General features: G+C 45.3%; 1 protein-coding gene across 3 annotated transcripts in view; it reads left to right on the forward strand.

The window, feature by feature from the left end:
* The window catches only part of FBXL20 (F-box and leucine rich repeat protein 20), a 499,717-nt gene that overhangs the window by 284,603 nt on the left and 192,604 nt on the right, over positions 1–22,510 (forward strand). For all 3 annotated transcript variants that reach the window (XM_040331680.1, XM_040331681.1, XM_040331682.1), the window contains exon 12: positions 3,210–3,254. In XM_040331680.1, coding sequence (XP_040187614.1) covers positions 3,210–3,254 — 45 coding nt within the window. The remainder of the gene's footprint in view (positions 1–3,209; positions 3,255–22,510) is intronic.

Consider the following 22,510-nt stretch of genomic DNA (forward strand, 5'->3'; position numbering starts at 1 on the left):
ACATAAAAATGTGAAAACTTTCACAGAGTGCGAGTATTCCTCGCATTTCTCACGGGGGGGGGTATGAGCTCCCAAAAGAACCAAACATAGGAAAAAAAGATGACTATGGTCGTCATCATAAACCAGCCTCGGATGAGGTATAGAAGAAGGAGGCCTTTAAAGCTAAGATACCATGCATTTCAAGTGGTGCTCCAATCAGGGGATAACCGAGCAGGTGTGGTTTTGGGAAGAGAAGTAGGAGCTTCTGCTGGAAGAAGGTTCCATTTTTTGGCTAGTTCCAGTCCCTCATCAATATTTCTGATAGCGAAGGTGCGGTTATCTCTTGTGATCAGCAGCTTAGTGGGGAAGCCCCATGAGTATGTGATCTTGTTATTTTGCAGAATCTTGGTAATGGAGGTCAGATTTTTGCGTGCCATCATGGTAAATTGTGACAGATCCGAATAAATCGAAATGTCTGAGTATGGAGCAGGGAGGGGATGGTTTTTCCTCGCAAAGCGCATTAAATCATCCTTAATATGGAAGAAATGAATGCGGGCAATGACGTCCCTGGGGACCTTGTCAGGCAGAAATTTAGGTTTGGGGAGGCGGTGTGCTCTGTCTACAACGATCTCAGCACCAGGGACATCAGGCAAAATGGCCGCTATGAATTCCTGAACATAGTGTCTTAGGTCCGATGGCGGCACTGACTCCTCCACCCCCCGCAATTTTATATTGTTCCTTCTGGACCTGTCCTCTAAATCTGCCAATTTTTCGCGCATGGCCTGGATGTCCCCTTCTGCCTCATAGTGAGCCTCTACCAAGTCATTGTGGGCTATGGTGAAATCTCCCATTTTATCCTCCACGTGGCTTATCCTGTCTGCAATGGCCGACACCTCATGCTTCAGTTGTGATACACACTGCATCATGTCCCTGTGCATAGACCCCCTAAGGGTTACAAGCATGTCCTTCATAACTGTGTCACTTAGCGGGACCCCAGAAGTAGGGAACTCGTGGATCTGTTCCACAAAATCTCTTGTGCTATTTTGAGAGTTGCAGGTGTCATCTTGCTCACCTGCATATCTGTGATCTTCCGATCTCCTCATAGCGGATTTCTGCGGGCTGTTCAGTGGGGACGGGGTCGGCGTGGAGCCCCCGCTTCCCCCCCTGTACGATGGGACGGAGAACCGCTCGTCAGTTGCGATGGGCTGTGCTGGCGTCCGCCGCCGTTAGAGCCGCGCTGCGAGGCCGAGGCCCCGGCGCCATCTTGCGGCCTAGGGGTGCTCGCTGCGGGGTAGAAGTCGGTAAGTTTTTTTAGGCTTCCTATCTTGCTTCCGCTTCCCCATCGCTGCTCCTTCTCCTTCTGGGTCGTCTGCGGAGGTAAGGGAGTAGAAACTGGCTGGTTTAAGCGCTGGATGGAGGTTCTGTGGACGGAGCTCCTCTCTCACACAGCCATCCGCTCCGGCTGCTGGCCACGCCCCCTGTGCTGTTTTTTAATTACAAGCTGTTCTGGAGGCATAGAGGTTAGAGGGTTGAGGCAAACAATTTACTACTGACAGGAGGGTTTACAATAATGAGCTTTTATTTATGTACATTTTTTATTCCTAATGGAAAAAAGGGTATGCTATAATTGCTTATAAGTGTGATCTGGAGTTTGGCTTCAGTTTGTTACTGTATCTAAATCTGCTAGTACATATAACATTCACCCTCCCCAAGCTGACAATACTGCTGTCCAAAGGTGTGTCTGTGCTCCTTCATCCAGAGTGGAGGCACTATAATATAGGAGGGATTTTGCTGGCCAGATCACCAGGTGAAAACTGAGGGGGAAATAAGCCTAAACAAAAAGAAAACGAATGCAGTCACCAGATCTAAGAATTGGTAAGCTGCAGTATAATACATTTTTGGTTTTGGGTTTAATACCGCGTTAATGCAGGGAATGCATTGAGGTAAAATAGGTATACGCTTTAGAACCACTTTAACCTCCTGAGGCCCGCGCTATAGCCGAATGACGGCTACAGCGCGGACCTTAAAATCCAAGTGGATGTCAATTGACGTCTGCCCCTTTGCTCGTTCCCCGCGCGCGCTCCCGAGCGCGCAGCGGGGAAACTCTGTGCTGGCCGTGTCCCTTGGACACAGCCAATCACAGATCGCCGTGAACAGCCAATCGGAGTGGCCGTTCAGTAGGCGATCTGTGTGGCCAATGAGAGATGATCTCATATGTGAACATATGAAATAATTTCTCATTGCCGGCTCTCACAGACAGCGTGCTGTCAGGGAGAGAGGAGACCGATCTGTGTCTCTTGTACATAGGGACACAGATCGGTCACCTCCCCCAGTCACCCCCCTTCCCCCACAGTTAGAACACTATGCAGTATACACATTTAACCCCTTCCTTACCCCCTAGTGTTAACCCCTTCAATGCCAGTCACATTTATACAGTAATTAGTGCATATTTATAGCACTGATCGCAGTATAAATGTGAATGGTGCTAAAAATGTGTCAAAAGTGTCCGATGTACCGCCATAATGTCGCCGTCCCAATAAAAGTCGCAGATCGCCGCCATTACTAGTAAAATAAATAAAAATAATAAAAAATAATAATTCTGTCCCCTATTTTGTAGGCGCTATAATTTTTCGCAAACCAGTCGCTTATTGCGATTTTTTTTTCTTTTCTTTTACCAAAAATATGTAGAAGAATACGTATCGGCCTAGACTGAAAAAAATGATTTTTTAAAAAAAAATGGGATATTTATTATAGCAACAAGTAAAAAATATTGTATTTTTTTTCAAAATTGTCGTTCTTTTTTGTTTATAGCGCAAAAAATAAAAACCGCAGAGGTGATCAAATTTACCACCAAAAGAAAGCTCTACTTGTGGGGAAAAAAGGACGTCAATTTTGTTTGGGGGCCACGTCGCACGACCGTGCAATTGTCAGTTAAAGCGACGCAGTGCCGGAAGCTAAAATTTCACCTGGGCAGGAGGGGGGTATATGTGCCCAGTAAGCAAGTGGTTAAAGTATTTTCAAAAAAAATATGACCATAGTTCTGAAAGCTAATATGTGATTGGTTGTTAGAGGCAACAGTCTTAAGAGTACAAGTAATGGTGGGAAACCCCATCACGTTTACTTTTTCCCTATGACTCTGCAAGTGATACAGTTTTAAATATGACCTTTGCTGCATTTTGTTAGATACATTTGTGTCCATTAACTCTGTTTTCTTATTGTCCACTCTGTAGAATTGCCATGAGCTGGAAAAGATGGATTTGGAGGAATGTGTACAGGTGAGTTCAGATGCCTTACAAGTCAACTTGTAAAAGTGTTGGTCTCCACCAAGACCACCTTTTGTCTGAAAATAGCACATGGAGGCCTTTTTACGTAGGATGTATAGGAAACTTTATTGCAAATTGAAAGCTTTACTGACATTCAACCAATTATTATTAAGGTTTTATATAGCTTCAACAGTGCATTGTGTTTTACAAAATGGAGAGACAGTACAGTTACTACAATTTATTACAAGAGAAAGGAATTGGAGGGACCTGCTCATTCAATCTAAAAGGAAAGGTGAAGATATACAAAAGATAATAACTGTGGGGCATAACCTGGTAGAGAAAGTAAATAAACAGTTTTTTTTTTAGTTAGGCCTCGTACACACGACCGAACATGTCCGCTGAGACTGGTCCGGCGGACCACTTTCCGCGGACATGTTCGGTCGTCTGTACGGCCGACCGGACAATTTTCCGGCGGATCGGACAGGTTTCCAGCGGTCAAATGTTTCTTAGCATGCTAAGAAACATGTCCGCTGGAAGCCTGTCCGTCGGACATGTTCGGTCGTCTGTACGACTCACCGTAAATGTCCGCTCGGCTGAAAGCCCTTGCATGCTTCGAAGTGATTCGACGCATGCGTGGAAGCATTGACCTTCCAGGGTCGCGCACGTCGCCGCGTCATCGTCGCGGCGACGGCGCGGCCACGTCACCGCGTTCGCTGTCCGCGGGAAATTTGGTCTGATGGTGTGTACAGCCATCAGACCAAAATCCGCCAGTGGACCTTTCCGATGAAAACGGTCCGCGGACCGTTTTCATCAGACATGTCCCGTCGTGTGTACGAGGCCTTAGAGGCAGAATAGGCCTCACTGAAGGGATGGATTTTTTTATGAATCGCCTAACGCAGGATAGAGTAGGAGATAGACAGAGATTTGGGTAAGGAGTTCCAGTGGATGGGAAGACCCTGAAGAAGTCCTGGAAGCAAGCATGGGAGGAGGTGATACGGGAGCTAAAGGTTTTGGGAGGAGCGAAAATAGCAATTTGGTTGGTATATTGAGGTTAATGATGTAGCTGAGGGCAGAGTTGTGGATGGCTTTGTAGGTTGTAGGTATTTTGAATTGTATTAATTTGAAATTCAATGGCATTCGCCAGGAAATCCAGTTACATTACGTTGGAGAACAGCAAGTGAATCTTGATAGCAAATGTGCTGGCAATAGCTCTCCATGATTCTGAAAATATGTACTGTATATACTCGAGTATAAGCCGTCCCGAATATAAGCCGAGACACCTAATTTTACCACAGAAAAATGGGAAAACATATTGACTCGAGTATAGGCCTAGGGTGTCCATCTGCATGCCTCACTGTGTCCATGTGCATGCCTCACTGTGCCCATGCCTCAATGTGCCCATGACTAGACTGTCATTTAACATGGGAGTCTATGGAAGGGGTGCCCGGCTTTGAAAAATCAGTGCTCCCCAGCCGTAGGTCCTCCAGACAACAAACTTTGCACACTTGTAGAGGAGAAATGTGCCTACATGTGTGCCAAGTCTCCGGGTCCAGAGGACCTACGACCGGCCGGTACCGGGTCCCCAAACTCACTGGAGAAATTACAGTTTAACATGGGAGTCTATGGAAGGGGTGCCCGGCTTTGAAAAATCGATGCTCCCCTGGACAACAAACTTTGCACAGTTGTAGAGGAAGAGTGGGGCTACATGTGTGCCAAGTTTGGGGTCCAGGGGACCTACAGCTGGCCTGTACCGGGTCCCCAAATTCCGGGAGATTAGGTGCAAAAAGGTGACTCGAGTATAAGCCGGGGGGGGGGGGGGGGATTTTCAGCACAAAAAAATGTGCTGAAAAACTTGGCTTATACTCGAGTATATATGGCAGGGCTAAAAATTTAAAGTCCTGAGCTACTAGCCAGGCCTCGAGGCATACTCGCCACCAGTTGCCCCGCCCAACCCCTACCATGTCCCGCCCCCTAATCCCGCTCCTAGACACGCCCTCATAAATCTAAAGAAATTACACCTAAATGTTTTATGTAGAATTAAGTTATAAAAATAAATATTAACAACAACTTTTCCGTGCCCAAAAATGCAGCCTGCCCATGTCTACCAATGCAGCAAAATGTCCCCATTTTCCAGCCAGAGTCCTTTCACAATTCTAGCCAGAGTCCCCTCTCCCACACATTGCAGCCAGTGTCCCCTCTCCCGCACATTGCAGCCAGTGTCCCCTCACCCGCACATTGCAGCCAGTGTCCCCTCACCCGCACATTGCAGCCAGTGTCCCCTCACCCGCACATTGCAGCCAGTGTCCCCTCACCCGCACATTGCAGCCAGTGTCCCCTCACCCGCACATTGCAGCCAGAGTCCCCCTCACCCGCACATTGCAGCCAGAGTCCCCCTCACCCGCACATTGCAGCCAGAGTCCCCCTCACCCGCACATTGCAGCCAGAGTCCCCCTCACCCGCACATTGCAGCCAGAGTCCCCCTCACCCCGCACATTGCAGCCAGAGTCCCCCTCACCCGCACATTGCAGCCAGAGTCCCCCTCACCCGCACATTGCAGCCAGAGTCCCCCTCACCCGCACATTGCAGCCAGAGTCCCCCTCACCCGCACATTGCAGCCAGAGTCCCCCCATTCAATAGCTGTGTTCCCCGCAGCGCGCGTCTTATACAGCCCCTCCCCTCTTGTCCGGAAAACTTTGATAGACAGATCACCTATACAATCCTGGGATGGGTGATCTGTCTATCAAAGTTTCTCGGACAAGAGGGGAGGGGCTGTATAAGACGCATGCTTCGGGGGAACACAGCTATTGAATTGAAAGCTGTAATGTTCCCCGCGGTTTGAACGCCGCGGCTCTGCTCTGCTCTCCTCTACTTGCTGCCCCCCTCTCCCAAGCAGCCCACACTCGCCAGCCCTCAAAATTTACTCGCAAAATGCGAGCAGGCGAGTTAAATTTTGAGGGCTGTATACGGTATGTTATAAATGTTTATACACACTTTGTTTATGCGCTGTTTCAGCACTAGAAGAGTTAACTTAGTCATTTTTGGGTTTTATTTATACAAATTTGCAAAAAAAGAAAAGAAAACAGTGTTCCCCACCTCCCAGAACACAGCAGGAATATGGACTGATATCCCAAGAGCAAGAAAACAGCAACTCCCCCTTTTACTATGTAGTAGTGTGGTACCCCAGGGGTGTGGTGACCCAGGATCCTCAACCAGGCAGGTTGAGGGGCTCCAGGGTATTTGCTGGTTTAAGAGGAAACTGGCTTTTCAGTTTCCTCTGTATTTACTAAAGTCCACTTTGGGACCTGGAGCCCGGGGATTTTGTAGAGATCCGGGTGGGATGAAATCCCCAGTCCTGAGTTCAGGCTTTAGAGCTGATCAGCACACTGATTGTGCAGGTGTGTGTGGGCCTGATAGCAGACTCAGGACCAGCATTCTGGGCTCCACCCTCCCCAGGAGTCCAGGCTTGCAAGGGAGAACCCTGAGAGTGCAGGTGTGCACTGTGAAGTGGCTAGAGAAGCTGGAGAGTGCAGGCTGCACTGTGAAACCCAAGAGACCTGAGTCTAAGGTTGCTGACAGGAGTCAGGAGAGCTCCATGCTGGAGCCTGAGCAGTTGTGCTACTGCTGACAAGAGCGAGGTGGCTTGGTATTTTCTTTGGCACGTATAAGCCAGGAGGCTGAAGGTACAGTTCTGTGTGGGCAGTGAAAACCCCCTGCGTGGGAAACCTATGTTTGGATTTTGTTTATTTTTGCCTTTTCAATAAAAGTGGGCCAACAAGCCCTTAAACATAGTTCCGGACTGGCGTGAATCGCTTAAAATCGCTTATCCCACTTGAGCTAAACACCCCCAATATTACAACGTTTATACCAGCCCATGTGCCCTTCAGCTTTTGGGGGGGGGGGGGATGCTTTAACTGCTTGCCGACCAGCCACCGCAGTTTTATGGCGGCAGGTCGGCTCTGCTGGGCGAGAGCACGTAGCGATTGTTTGTTACAGAGCGAGGACCAGGAGCTGTGTGTGTAAACGCACAGCTCCCGGTCCTGTCAGGGGAGAAATTCCTGACCGTCTGTTCATACAATGTATGAACAGCGATGAGTCATTTCTCCTAGTGAGGCCACCCCCCCCCCTTACAGTTAGAACACACCCAGGGAACATACTTAACCCCTTCCACGCCCCCCTAGTGTTAACCCCTTCCCTGCCAGTGGTATTTTTATAGTAATCAATGCATTTTTATAGCACTGATCGCTATAAAAATGCCAATGGTCCCAAAAATGTGTCAAGTGTCCAAAGTGTCCGCCATAATGTCGCAGTACCGAAAAAAAATTGCTGATCGCCGCCATTACTAGTAAAAAATAAATATTAATAAAAATGCCATCAAACTATCCCCTATTTTGTAAACGCTATAAATAAACACAATCAATAAACGCTTATTGCGATTTTTTTTTTTTACGGAAAATATGTAGAAGAATACGTATCAGCCTAAACTGAGGAAATTTTTTTTTTTTTTATATTTTTGGGGGATATTTATTATGGTAAAAAGTAAAAAATTTTGTTTTTCAAAATTGTCGCTCTATTTTTGTTTATAGCGCAAAAACTAAAAACCGCAGAGGTAATCAAATACCACCAAAAGAAAGCTCTATTTGTGGGAAAAAAAGGAAGCCAATTTTGTTTGGGAGCCACGCCGCACGACCGCGCAATTGTCAGTTAAAGCGACGCAGTGCGGAATCGCAAAAAGTGCTCTGGTCTTTGACAAGCAGTATGGTTCGGGGCTTAAGTGGTTAATAGAAGTTCCCCCAAATGACAGACTGCTCTTTCAAAAACCTGGTTACCGTTGTACCCCTCTTTGAGATACCACTGCTGGATAACTTCAGCATTGCTGGAAACTGGAGGGGAAATAATATTAAAACTGTGATTAATACAGGATTTTTTAATGGTTTAATGGTTATTTTTCTAATAAAATTACACACAGTGGATATAAAAATTCTACTCACCCCTGTTAAAATGTAAGGTTTCTGTAATGTTAAAAATTAGACAAAACTAAATTATTTCAGAACTTTTTCCACCTTTTAATGTGACCTATGAACTGTACAACAAACTTAAATCTTTAAGGTGGAGGGAAGTAAAAAAAATAACCACTTCTGGACCAGCCGCCACAGTTATACTGAGGCAGGTTGGCTCCGCTGGGCGAACTCTCGTAGCTGTACGTTGGTCGCTTTAAGCAGGCTAGCAGGCGCGCACCCGCTGCGTCGTGGGAGTGCTGATGCTGATGAATGGCGGTCGCAATGACCGCTGCCCGCAAACAATCTCCAGGCACTAGAGGCAGAACAGGGACGTGTGTGTGTGTGTGTGTGTGTGTGTGTGTGTGTGTAAACACACACATCCCTGTTCTGTGAGCTGAGAGAATGCAGATCGTGAGTTCCTAATAGCTAGGAAACACTATCTGTAATTTCCTCTAGGTCAGTCCCATTCCCCCTTCAGTTAGAACACACATTAGGGAACACAATTAACCCCTTAAGTTGGATGTATGTTCAGGGGAATAGGCGCTGCTGAGTTGGTACTAGGTGGTTTTCAGTATGTTCTAGGTAAGTGATGGTGATATATAATATATATAATATAATATAATATATATGTGTGTGTGTGATGCCGGGTCCCCTCCTGTGCCAGGCTCATAAATAGAGCTTCCACTAGTGCATGGGTAACTCTTTTTTTTGTGAACGGTATCTGACCGCATAAGTTCCTTAATGGTGCAATCACCCAGTGAATCCTCTAAATATACTAGTTGAGTAAAACAAATATATAAATAAATGGAAGAAGAGAAGGGAATAAGCGTGCTATACTTCCTATGTTCCTATATATAAAACAACAAAAAGTGTTTCATATACAATGTGTCCACTAGATGTCACTCCTGTGCTTAGTTGATGAATGGTTATCCAGCAAGTGTGTCTTATTTAGTTTCCTGTTAGTGTGAAGTGTATCTTGGGGGAAAAAAAACCTGTATTCCCAGATGACTGGTAGTAGAAACAAAAATATATATAAAAAAAAACAAAAAATCTTTTTACTGATTACGTATCAAATAAAATATTCCTGAGCCGTGCTTCTGAGTGGCCCCCAAAAAACAAGAGCCAAATTGTGGTGTTGGTAAAAGTGACGTGATTTCCAATATTTCGTGGGGTGCATCAATCCTCTCTGTAATTGTTTGCTGCTGTATACACTATGAGTCAGATATTTTGATTTAAGAGTGTATGGTAGTAGATATCTTCCAGCAGTCAAAAACAAAAGATAAAACAAATCAAATTTTTTCTCAAACCAAGAATCAAACAAATCTCAGGCCTGGTGCCATTTGCAACTCAGGACGATGGGGTGCAAACTTATAGGCACTACGATGTATGCAGTATTCTACCAGGGCTGAAACAGATTCAGTATATGCCAGAATTATACCAAATATCACATGTGTTTGATAAGAACCGGATGGTGATATTCAAGGGTTAATAATTCTAATAGAGGTCAAAGTAAGAAACAGAATATTGTTATAACATGAATGGCAATACATATAGTGTGAAAAAATAATACAGTCCTCAATCAATGCATGGCAACATATTCAGCGCCCTCCAGAAGGTAAATATGTATTTCTCAATCACTTGCTGCCATTTCTGCGATTTAGCCAATCAAACGTGGTTCACGTTCCCCCCTACTGGGTCCCCACTCACCGGATAGATGTCCCCTCTGGGGGGTGTAGAGCCTTACTGATTAAGCTTCAGTGTGCTACCAGTTGGTGAATAGCGTCCTCTCGATCGCACGATCTGATGGTAGACGGTATCTTTCCAGTGCACAGTGATTTTTTATCTCCGTGGGTGGTGGACGTGTAGAGAAACGAGAAAAAAGGGAATCCACATAGGGTAGTATCGTTGGTACTTGGAAAAGGATTTATTTGCAGACTTCGGTAACTAACGGTAAACACCGTATTTTTTATCATTTTTTCCTGACCTTTTTAAGTTCTGGATACATTTTATATTGTACATGTTTCTCTACACGTCCACCCCCCACGGAGATAAAAAATCACTGTGCACTGGAAAGATACCGTCTACCATCAGATCGAGGAGAGGACAGTATTCACCAACAGGTAGCACACTGAAACTTAATCAGTAAGGCTCTACACCCACCAGAGGGGACATCTATCCGGTGAGTGGGGACCCAGTAGGGGGGAACGTGAACCACGTTTGGCTAAATCGCAGAAATGGCAGCAAGTGATTGAGAAATGCATATTTACCTTCTGGAGGGCGCTGAATATGTTGCCATGCATTGATTGAGGACTGTATTATTTTTTCACACTATATGTATTGCCATTCATGTTATAACAATATTCTGTTTCTTACTTTGACCTCTATTAGAATTATTAACCCTTGAATATCACCATCCGGTTCTTATCAAACACATGTGATATTTGGTATAATTCTGGCACATACTGAATCTGTTTCAGCCCTGGTAGAATACTGCATACATCGTAGTCCCTATAAGTTTGCACCCCATAGTCCTGAGTTGCAAATGGCACCAGGCCTGAGATTTGTTTGATTCTTGGTTTGAGAAAAAATTTGATTTGTTTTATCTTTTGTTTTTGACTGCTGGAAGATATCTACTACCATACACTCTTAAATCAAAATATCTGACTCATAGTGTATACAGCAGCAAACAATTACAGAGAGGATTGATGCACCCCACGAAATATTGGAAATCACGTCACTTTTACCAACACCACAATTTGGCTCTTGTTTTTTGGGGGCCACTCAGAAGCACGGCTCAGGAATATTTTATTTGATACGTAATCAGTAAAAAGATTTTTTGTTTTTTTTATATATATTTTTGTTTCTACTACCAGTCATCTGGGAATACAGTTTTTTTTCCCCCCAAGATACACTTCACACTAACAGGAAACTAAATAAGACACACTTGCTGGATAACCATTCATCAACTAAGCACAGGAGTGACATCTAGTGGACACATTGTATATGACACACTTTTTGTTGTTTTATATATAGGAACATAGGAAGTATAGCACGCTTATTCCCTTCTCTTCTTCCATTTATTTATATATTTGTTTTACTCAACAGCGCCAATTCCCCTGAACATACATCCAACTTAAGTTAACCGACCCTCATTGGAGGGTACAAGCAGGGGGGCAGCAGCTTAAATACTCAGTCCTAGCGTGGATATATTATAACACAATTAACCCCTTGATCGCCTCCTATTGTTAACCCCTTCCCTGCCAATGTGGCTGACTAGAGGAGGAGACAGATCATTGTTCCTACTTTGTGTGTTTTTACTAGCTGTCTCCTCTCCCCTGACAGAACTTGGGATTTGTGTGTCTCCACACACAGATTCCGGTTCTCGCTCTGTCACGAGCGATTGCGGGTGCCCAGCGGTCATTGCGCCCACGGGCACACGCATCTTTGCCAGGGGCACGAGCCTGCTACAGTGTCTTAAAGAGCCGACGTACAGCTATGATGACTCGCCCTGGGGGAGCCAACCTGCCGTAGTATAACTGCGGCGGCTGGTCGAGAAGAGGTTAGTTCTGAACACGGCTACATCCCCAGTTATAAGAGGGTGTGTGCACTTATGCAACCACATTGTTTATTTTATTTTTATTCCCCCCTAAAAGATTTCAGTTTGTTTTTCAATGGAGTTGTACAGTTTATAGGTCACATTAAAGGTGGAAAAAGTTCTGAAATGATTTATCTTTGTCTCATTTTTTTACATCACAGAAACCTGACATTTTAACACAGGTGTGTATGCTTTTTATATCCACTGTATATAGCTTTTTCTTTTTTTCCTCCAATTAAATTAATATTTATTATATGTGTGTGTAATATATATATATATATATATATATATATATATATATATATATATATATATATATATAGTTGCTTACTTTATGTAGATTGCTAAACTAGCACAGTAGTGTATGCACTGTTTGTACCTCTGATTTGGCTTAGGAACATGTCTACCCAGAGAAGGAATACTGGGACTAAGAAAGACAAAAAGGAGCCGCCGCCTAAAACAGGGGGCTCTAACCGTTCTAGCCAGGTAGTATCCTCTCCTGAGGAACCAGAGGCACCTTTACAGGATGAGCCATTACCTTTGTCAGGAATAGCAGCCTCTCCTGTTATGCCAGCTCTAAACAATTTGGAAGGGAGGATCGCTACATTAATCGCTAAATCCATAAAAAAGGATAAAAAGCAAAGCACCTTCCGTTGTTTTAGATTCCTCTTCTGAAAAATCTGATGAGAACGATTAGGGTGATGTGGCGCCTTTTAGAGTATAAGGATGATGAGCAGTCGGATGGATCAGGTGTAAGGATGAGCTTCGAGTTGAGTCGAAATCATGTTGGACTCGAACATTGCCTGTTTGGCGAACTGTGAACATTTTGGGGTGTTCACGGCAAATTCGAAAAGATGCGAAACACCCTGTTAAAGTCTATGGGAGAAATCTAAAGTGCTAATTTTAAAGGCTCATTTTCAAGTTATTGTCCTAAAAAGTGTTTGGGGACCTGGGTCCTGCCCCAGGGGACATGTATCAATGCAAAAGAAAGTTTTAAAAATGGCCGTTTTTTTTTGGGAGCAGGGATTTTCATAAAGTGAAACAATAAAAGTGAAGTATTCCTTTAAATTTCGTACCTGGTGGTGGGGGTGTATAATATGCCTGTGAAGCAGCGCATGTTTCCCGTGCTTAGAACTGTCTCTGCACAAAGTGTCATTTCTGAAGGAAAAAAAGTCATTTAAAATCACTCGCGGCTATAATGAATTGTCGGCTCCTGGCAATTCAGAGAAAAGTCATTCATAAAATAAAAAGCGTGGGAGTCCCCCCAAATTCAATTACCAGGCCCTTCAGGTCTGGTATGGATATTAAAGAGAACCCCGCCTTCAATTTAAAAAAAATGACGTGGGGTTCCCCCCAAATATCCATTCCAGACCCTTCAGGTCTGGTGTGGATTTTAAGGGGAACTCCACCCCAAATTAAAAAAAAATGGCGTGGAGTTCCCCCAAAAATCCACACCAGACCCCTTATCCGAGCACGCAACCTGGCCGGCCGCAGGAAAAAAAGGGGAGGGACGAGAGTGCCCCCCCCTGGACCATACCAGGCCACATGCCCTCAACATTGGGAGGATGCTTTGGGGGTCTGTGACCCCTCAAAGCACAATGGCCCAGATTCACAGAGCACTTAAGCCGACGTATAACAAGTTACGCCGACATAGTGCAAATGTGCGCCGTCGTATCTGTGCGCCGTACCCACAAACAGATATGCGCCTAAAACCAGGCTACACCCCGCCGACGTAGCTTGCTTACGCCAGCGTAGGGTGGGCGCATATTTAGGCTGGGTGCATGGTGCCGCTCCCATTGATTAGCCATTCAAACATGCAAATGAGGGAAATACGGCGATTCATGAACCTGCGTGCTCCCGACGCAGGCTACGCGAGGTGCGCATAAGTTGTACGTCCGGCGTAAAGTTATTCCCCATAAAGAAGGTGCAACCCAGCAGCAGACATGCAAAGGTCTGCACCAGGGAGCACAAGACGGCGTATTTTATGTTGGACGTGTGTCTGGCTGGGCGTAGGTTACGTTCACGCCGTACGCAGTGATCCGGCGTAGTTTAGGCAGTTGTTCCAACGTGGTTGTGAGCAGGCGCAGGGGGATGCGTCCACGTCACGGCGCATTCGCAGTTCGTGATACGTATCTGTCTGGCCCTCAGCCCATCATTTGCATGGGGTCATGCCTCATTTGCATGGGTCACGCCCACTTCCACCTACGCCGGCCTGCGCCCTCGAAACCTACGCCACGCTGACGCAGCGTTGGGAGCAATAGCTTGCTGAATGCAATGCTTGCCTCTCCGCACTACGTTGGCGTGGCATACAGCGTTTGCGCTACGGCGGCGTAATGTGCACCCACACTCTGTGAATCTGGGCCCAACCTGGCCGGCCGCAAGAAAAGAGGGGGGGGGGAAGAGAGCGCCCCCCCCCCTCCTGAACCGTACCAGGCCACATGCCCTCAACATGGGAAGGATGCTTTGTGGTCCCCCCCAAAGCACCTTGTCCCCATGTTGATGGGGGAAAAAGGGCCTCATCCCCACAACCCTTGCCCGGTGGTTGTGGGGGTCTGAAAGACCCCTTTAACAAATCCCAGATCCCTGCCCCCCCCCCTATGTGAATTGGTAATGGGGTACATTGTACCTCTACCATTTCACTAAGAACGTGTAAAGAATTGTAAAAATAAAACACACACACCGTGGAAAAAGTCCTTTATTAAAAAAAAATCCAGCGGTGGTAATCCACTCTCGGTCCCCGCTCTAAAGAAATTTCTCCACGGTGTGTGTGTGTGTGTGTGTGTGTTTTTATTTTTACAATTCTTTACACGTTCTTATTGAAATGGTAGAGGTGGCCCCATAGCCCCCCCCCCTGTTCGGCTCGCGGGCTAGGGCCCCTACTGATGTAGCAACCCGCGTGGACGGACACCAGTCTCGCCTCGGTAGGGCGAGGCCGTTCACGGGGATTCCGGTAGCCTTTCCCTCAGGGAACGGCTGGCGTTACGGCCGGACCCTATATTATTAACCCAGAAATTAACACCCTCCTTGGTTGACACCATGTTATGGGATGCCCGTTGGCACCCCCACGCCTTATTACAATATATGTTTTTGTTTTGTATGTTTAACAGACCCCTCCGGGGCCTTGAAGCCTGAGAGACCCTGCGAGGTCGCTAGTACTGCCTAACGACAGTCTTCTGGTAAACATGTGTATGTCATGTGTATTTCTTTGGTTGAAAAAACTAATAAACCTTATTATACAAAAAAAAGAAATGGTAGAGGTACAATGTACCCCATTACCAATTCACATGGGGGGGGGCGGGATCTGGGGGTCCCCTTTGTTAAAGGGGTCTTCCAGATTCCGATAAGCCCCCCGCCCGCAGACCCCTACAACCACCGGGCAAGGGTTGTGGGGATGAGGCCCTTGTCCCCATCAACATGGGGACATGGTGCTTTGAGGGGTCACAGACCCCCAAAGCATCCTCCCAATGTTGAGGGCATGTGGCCTGGTACAGTTCAGGAGGGGGCGCTCTTTCGTCTCCCCCCTCTTTTCCTGCGGCCGCCAGGTTGCATGCTCGGATAAAGGGGTCTGGTGTGGATTTTTGGGGGAACTCCACGCCATTTAAAAAAAAAATTGGGGTGGAGTTCCCCTTAAAATCCACACCAGACCTGAAGGGTCTGGAATGGATATTTGGGGGGAACCCCACGTAATTATTTTTTTTAATTGACGGCGGGGTTCCCCTTAATATCCATACGCTTTTTTTTATTTTTAATTACCTTTTTTCCTTCAGAAATGACACTTTGTGCAGAGACAGTTCTAAGCACGGGAAACATACTATACACCCCCCTAGGTACGAAATTTAAAGGAATATTTCACTTTTATTGTTTCACTTTAAGCTTAATTAAATTCACTGCTCCCCAAAAAAAAACGTGAGTTTTTAAAACTATTTTTTTCATTGATACATGTCCCCAGGGGAAGGACCCAGGCCCCCAAACACTTTTTAGGACAATAACTTGCATATTAGCCTTTAAAATTAGCACTTTCGATTTCAAACGTTCAAGTCCCATAGACTTTAACGGGGGTTCTAAAGTTCACACAAACTTTTGGTCTGTTCGCAGGTTCTGGTGTGAACCGAATGGGGGTGTGTTCGACTCATCCCTAATCAGGCGGATCAGAGGAATGTTTTTCTACCTCACAGGTTTTAAAACTGCAGGTGCAATGTTATGCTGAAGCAGTACGTTCCACGTTCAAGTTGCCCTCTGCAGGGTTAACTGAATAACATGTTTCCTCCCTGGGTTCATTAAAATCCCCACAAGCTGCATGCTCCTTTCCAGTTAATTTTTGTTGGAGAATCTTATTTACGCCGACTGGCAACATCCAGATACCGTATATACTCGGGTATAAGCCGAGGCACGTCATTTTACCACAAAAAACTGGGGAAACTTTTTTTTTTTATTCTTTATTTTAATACTTTTTTTTTCACAAAGATAGTCATAATACATCTTTACAAATAAACCATCTTATGCATACATTCTGCTTATTTTACTCTTAAACACATTTAATTTCTCCTATCTCCTATTTCTACTTTTATCTTTAAACTTATATTATTTTAATTCTATCCTTAATTATATCCTTGTAATTTGGCTATCCTTCTAACCCTTCCACTATGTACTTCCCTCCCCCCCCCCCCCCCAAGAAATAAATAAACCGAGAATATTGGTTTAATCTTAGAATAGTTTAAAAAAAAAAATCTTTCCCTCTCCCTCTCGTCCCCTCTCTTTCTCTCCTTAAATGTTGGTTCCTCCCTCCCTCCTGTTGGTTCCTCCCTCCGCTCTCTCTTCTCTCCTTACCCCTTCCTATATACAATGTAGAGAGCCCAGATCTGCCGATACTTGTCTTCCTGCTCTTTCATACTCATAGTAAGGTTTTCCATTAATTGGACTTCTGATATTTTTGTCATCCATTGTGCTTTGCTTGGACAGACATTACTTTTCCAGAGAGCTGGAATGCATGCTTTTGCTGTTGACAGCAGATGTCTCGGTAATTAATTTTTATATTTTTCCGCTGACAGAGGAATATCAAAGAGCAGGAAGGTGCTGGATTATTTCCAAGTTACACTTCTATTGTTTCTGAGACCATTTGCCAAAAATTCCTTATTTTTGAACATTCCCAGAAAATGTGTATCGTAGTGCCCACAGTCTCTTGACACCGCCAACAGAGATTCGAAGTCTGTGGATATATCTGCTTCAGTACTTCTGGGGTTCTGGGGCTCAGAATCTCATAGCTTCCTTCTTGATACCTGGTTGCTATTGATACCTATGTGTAAACCTAAATATCTTCTTTTTTTGTACTTCTGAAAAAGTGACCCCCATCTCTCTTTCCCATGTCAGTATGAAACCAAGGTTCTGTGGGGCCTTCAACTCGATCACCATAGTATATAATGTTGATATTGCATGTTTCACTGACTCTCCTTTTAAACATAGGTTTTCAAACTTAGACGGTGTAGCTATTTCTCTTGTTCGCATAGAGATTGATCTAAGAAATGCATTTAACTGCATTCTCCTGAGGAAGTCTAAGCTTTCTCCAAACTCACGGTCCAATTCTTCTCTAGACATTACTTGATTGTCTACCGTGAAATCTATCAGTCTATTTTTACCCTGTCGATTTAGAGTCATAAAACCTTTATCCTTTAGGCTAAGGTGACCAGATTTTTTAAATGAAATCCGGGGACATATTTCTTTATCGTACATCACGGGACACAGAGTCTTAATCCTTACTATGTGGGTTATATGTTCTACCATCAGGTGCTGGACACTGGTGTAATCAATTAGAACAGGAAGTTCTCTCCCTATATAACCCCTCCCATACTGGGAGCTCCTCAGTTTTTTCGCCAGTGTCTTAGGTGTTTGTCACATTGAATAGCTTTGCCTCTTCGTCCTTGGGACCTTGGCAGGCTAACCGGATCCGTTCAGAGTGCTTCATAGCCAAGGTGGACGGTACCCGGGCCCCAGTCCTTGGGGTCTTGCCTATAATGCCTCTCCTTGGAGGGCTGGATTCTGGGTTCCAGGGCTTTGTGCCTTTTAAGGACCAAATGTCCCTGTTGCCAGGATGCTCTATAGGTCCAGGGGAGTGGTGTTCCTTTTTAGGACCCCGGTCCCTGAAGGTCTAGTGCAATACCCACGGAGATGGGGGAAGATTGGGCCCCTTGCTATGCAAACCCTGCGGCATGGATCAGGTTAGAAGGGAACCTGCGGGACTTGGTTCAACAGCAGGATTCCTTAAGTAAGGGGAATGTTTGGGTTAGCCTATAGCATGCTCTGCATCGGCACTGACACCACTATGTCTTATTAGACAGGATAGTCTTTTTTACCCATATGCTTTCCCTGGCTGGCTATCTAGCATGCTACTACCGCGAGGTATAGATGGGGCTGGGATACTCCTATTTCCACAGAATGGCAAGGAGGATAGCCCTATATGGTTCAGGCACAAAAGCTCCAGGTAGGAAGGCTGCGCTCCAGGTGAGCACACTAGAACAATCAATGTCCACTCAGAAACCAATGGGTGCAGGCAATGCACGGGATATGCAAAAGAAGAAAGATATGGACAGCCGCACTCCAATTTCTTAAAAAGACGTGCCCTTTATTGGGTAAAGAAAAATGCACTACAGGTATCAGCACACAGTGGGAAAAACAGCTGACGCGTTTCGCATTGGATATCAATGCTTAGTCATAGCTACAAATGAAAATAAAAAGTAACCAATATATACACACACAATGGTTTATACTCAATTTGACCCGCCCAGCATCTGATTGGCTCCGGCAAATTGCCGTTATGCAAAACACATGCAGGGGGGGGGGAGGAGGATAAAGTGAAAAAGAATACACACACAACAACCTTGCATGTAAAATAACAAAAATATATATATGCATTGTAAAGGGCAACAATAAATGTTCCCAAAAGAATAACATTTTATGCATAAAAATAAAGATAAGTATAAAATGAAATGACAATAGAAACATAATAAATAATATATACGTGTGGCCCAAAAAAAGGGAGTAATAAGTATACATGTGGGCTTGAAAAAAATATGTGAATAATAATGTGTCATGGTGAAAAGATATAAGTAAATATATATATGTGTGTGTGTGTATGTGTGTGTATATATATATATATATATATATATATATATATATATATATATATATAATGTGTTATGCAAAAAAGTGATAAGAATCTCGACATGTGTGCCTCAATAATGTGAGATGCGCGAGAAGTGAAAAAACTCATATGTTTAGCATAGGAAAGTAAAAAAATAAAGTGTTTTATTATGTTATGCTACATAAAACATGTGGATCCTTATCGTGGAGCATGTGATGTCATTTTGTCTTGAAGCAAGGACAAAATCGTGTGGGCAAAACAAGAAGTCGCATTATACGTTATAATGTAGCAGAGTATAAGTGAAATAATGTAAAAAATTTGAAAATACATGTAAACGTATGTATAAAGTATACAAATAATAAGTGGCTCATTATATAAATGCAAGATGATGGTGGTAATAATGTGTAATAAAGGAAAAAAGTAAAAATAACAAGATTTCGAAAGGTACATCACTAAGGGGATGTATGGCATCCCTCAATTATGTATATATATATGTGTGTGTGTAGACATCAATTTCGTGGGCTGTAAAAAAAACGACGAAGCGGTAAATAATAATGCACAAAACATATGAAGACTGTACATATATAAAAAAGAGGGGAAAGGGTACCAAAAGAAATAAATCTTGAAACTGGTAAAATTACTATATATATATATAATCTTTCCCCAGTCGTCTTCCAAGTCAGCCCTTGAGAGATGGAGCTCCTCCTCGCAATAAGGAAACACATTGCCATTAATTTCTTTTCCTCCCTTTAAGAAGCGGTCCCTCAGGTCCCTGGTCAGTCTTAGTGTTTCCTCTGTCCAGAGGAGACATGTTGCCAGAGGACCTGGAGGACCTCCATTTCTCATGGGCTGACAGGGACAGGCGTTCTATTGTGCAGCAAATCTTTTGTGCACAGCAGGCACAGAGAGTGGAGGAGCCTCAAACTGCGGGGGTCAGGGGACTCACCGGCGCTGTGATGCGGTGGAGGAGGTCGGATCTATCACGACCACGGGCAACCCTCCGTCGGCGGATGCAGGAGGTGTCCTGGGTTCGGATTTCCTCTGTGCCCAGGCGTGGAGAAAGGCGCCATCTTGTCGTTCCCTTGGCGGCGTCAGCGGGGGGCGGGTACCCACGTCTGAACGCAGCTTGACCCGGAAGATGCGGCGCATCACTTCCGTGGCGGAGTGACGTCATCGGCGTGCGCCGGGGAAGCTGGTCCAATCCCCTTAAAGGCGCGGGAAATTCGAACGGTCGGCTGGTACTCACACACGTGAATGCAGCTGCAGGCGTCGGCACAAAGCACCACATTGACCAGGAGGCTCGTGAAACGGCGGCACTCTATCTGGAAATGTTGAAGGAGGATGGGATCCCGTCGGGCCAGGCTCCAGGAGAGAGTACCAGCAGGGTACAGGTAGGCACCAGTGGGTGACCTTTTGTTGTATCTATTTGTGTAAGGGGAACAGCAGCTAGATGGTGGTGGTCACTAGCTTAGCTGGGGGCTTACAGGGGTAGTGTCACCGGGTGTGCACTGTAATGGTATGGTGAAGTATGTAACTCACCGCCATGGGGCCCCTATGTTTTTGTGTCTTTTGTACAGGTGAAAACACCTAAAGAGCCAAAGCCCATTCCCAGGAAGCGTTGTGCAAAGTGTAATACAAAGATGCCTTTAGAATACATTGAGCCGCTATGCCAGACTTGCATGGACAAGCTGGTACAAAAACAATCTGACGCAGTTTATGCGAATATTTTTGGATCCGTGAGGGAGGATATGGCTAACACCTTTAAGGATCTCAAAAAGTTTATTGCAGAAGTTAAAACCCCAGCAATTCCTTCTGGAAATCCATCTCCCATGGCCTCTCCCAGATCTGAAATCGCATCGGGGTCGCATGAGTCTGTGAGGGAACGAGCAGGCAGCAGCGCATCTAGCGTTTTGGCCAGCGATGACTCTGAACCAGAACAAGAGGAGGGGGTTGAAGAAGGAAGGCACCCAATTACAAATTGTCGCTGGAAGAGGTGGATGATTTACTTGGGGCCATTTATGAAACCCTGGAAATCGAACATGAAAAGGAAGAACCTTCCAAACATGACCTAATGTATCAGGGTCTGAGGAAGAAAAATTCCAAGGTGTTCCCAGTGCATCAGGTGATGTCTGACACCGTGATAAATGAATGGAAAGATCCAGAGAAAAAAACATTCTTTGCAGCAAGTCACAAAAACGCTTCCCTTTTAGTGACGATCCAAAAGAGGTTTGGAACAAAAATCCAAAACTGGATGCGCCACTTTCAAAATTTTCAAAAAATTCTGCATTGGCTTTTGAAGACATGGGGCATTTAACCACTTGCCGACCGCGCACCGTCGAAATACGTCCACAAGGTGGCTCTCCTGGGCGAGATCACGTAGTATGACGTCCGACGCGTGAACGGCAATTGGGCGCGCACGCGCGCCCCCCGCCGTTCCCGATGATCAGATTCGATGCAGAACTGATCACTCACCAGGTCCAGGCCAATAAAATCTGGCCTGGACCTGGTGATCGCTCTAACCAATGGTTGTCTTCCCCTGGCAATGTTTTGTAAACATTGGCAGAGGAAGTACTGCTCTCTCCCTCGTGTCGGTCTTTCCGTTCCAGACCGAGAGGGAGAGAGCATCTAACAGTGAGTTGCACAACACTACACTGACACCAGGTCACGTAGACACACAATTCACCCCCCGATCACCCCCCAAATTAACCCATTCACTGCCTGTCACTGTGTCACCCAGTACAGCAATCAGATTTTTTTTTGATCGCTGTACTAGTGTCATTAGTGACAAAAATAAGTGTTAGGGTAATCAGTCTTAGGCCCTAAATAGTCTAGGGACCCCCCCTAACCCCCCCCCAATAAAGGTTTAACCCCATCATTACCCCCTGTCACCAGTGATCACAGTATAAGTGTCACCGGTGACGCAGTTTAGCTAGTTAATTTTTTATAGCATCAAGGCACCCGCCATATTTTTTGCAATAAAGTTTTAACCCCCTGATCGCCCGGCGGGTGATCAAAGTTTGGTTTTAGCGCCAGATAGGGTCTGCGTCGCCCCAGGCAGCGGCCAATAGCGCTAACACCCACGCACGCACCATACGCCTCCCTTTAGTGGTATAGTATCTGATCGGATCGATACTTGATCTGATCAGATCTATACTAGCGTCTCCTGCAGTTTAGGGTTCCCAAAAACGCATGGTTAGCGGGATCAGCCCAGATACCTGCTAGCACCTGCGTTTAGCCCCTTTGCCCAGTCCAGCCCACCGAAGTGCAGTATCGATCGATCGATCACTGACACAAAACACAAAAACACATAACTGCAGCGTTCGCAGAGTCAGGCCTGATCTCTGCGATCGCTAACATTTTTTTTGGTAGCGCTTGACTCGGTCACTAACAGGTCAGGTGCTTTTTTGCCTGTGAATCTCACCACTGTACCCCTAAATTTAGAGCCCAAAATGGCAAATCGATGGTACAGTGATGAAGAGGCCTACTTGTTTATGAGCCTGACAGATAGTGATGAGGAGGTCACACATCTGTCAAATTCTTG

The sequence above is a fragment of the Rana temporaria genome, chromosome 12 (genome assembly GCF_905171775.1).
Source record: "Rana temporaria chromosome 12, aRanTem1.1, whole genome shotgun sequence".
NCBI classification, from domain to species: domain Eukaryota; kingdom Metazoa; phylum Chordata; class Amphibia; order Anura; family Ranidae; genus Rana; species Rana temporaria.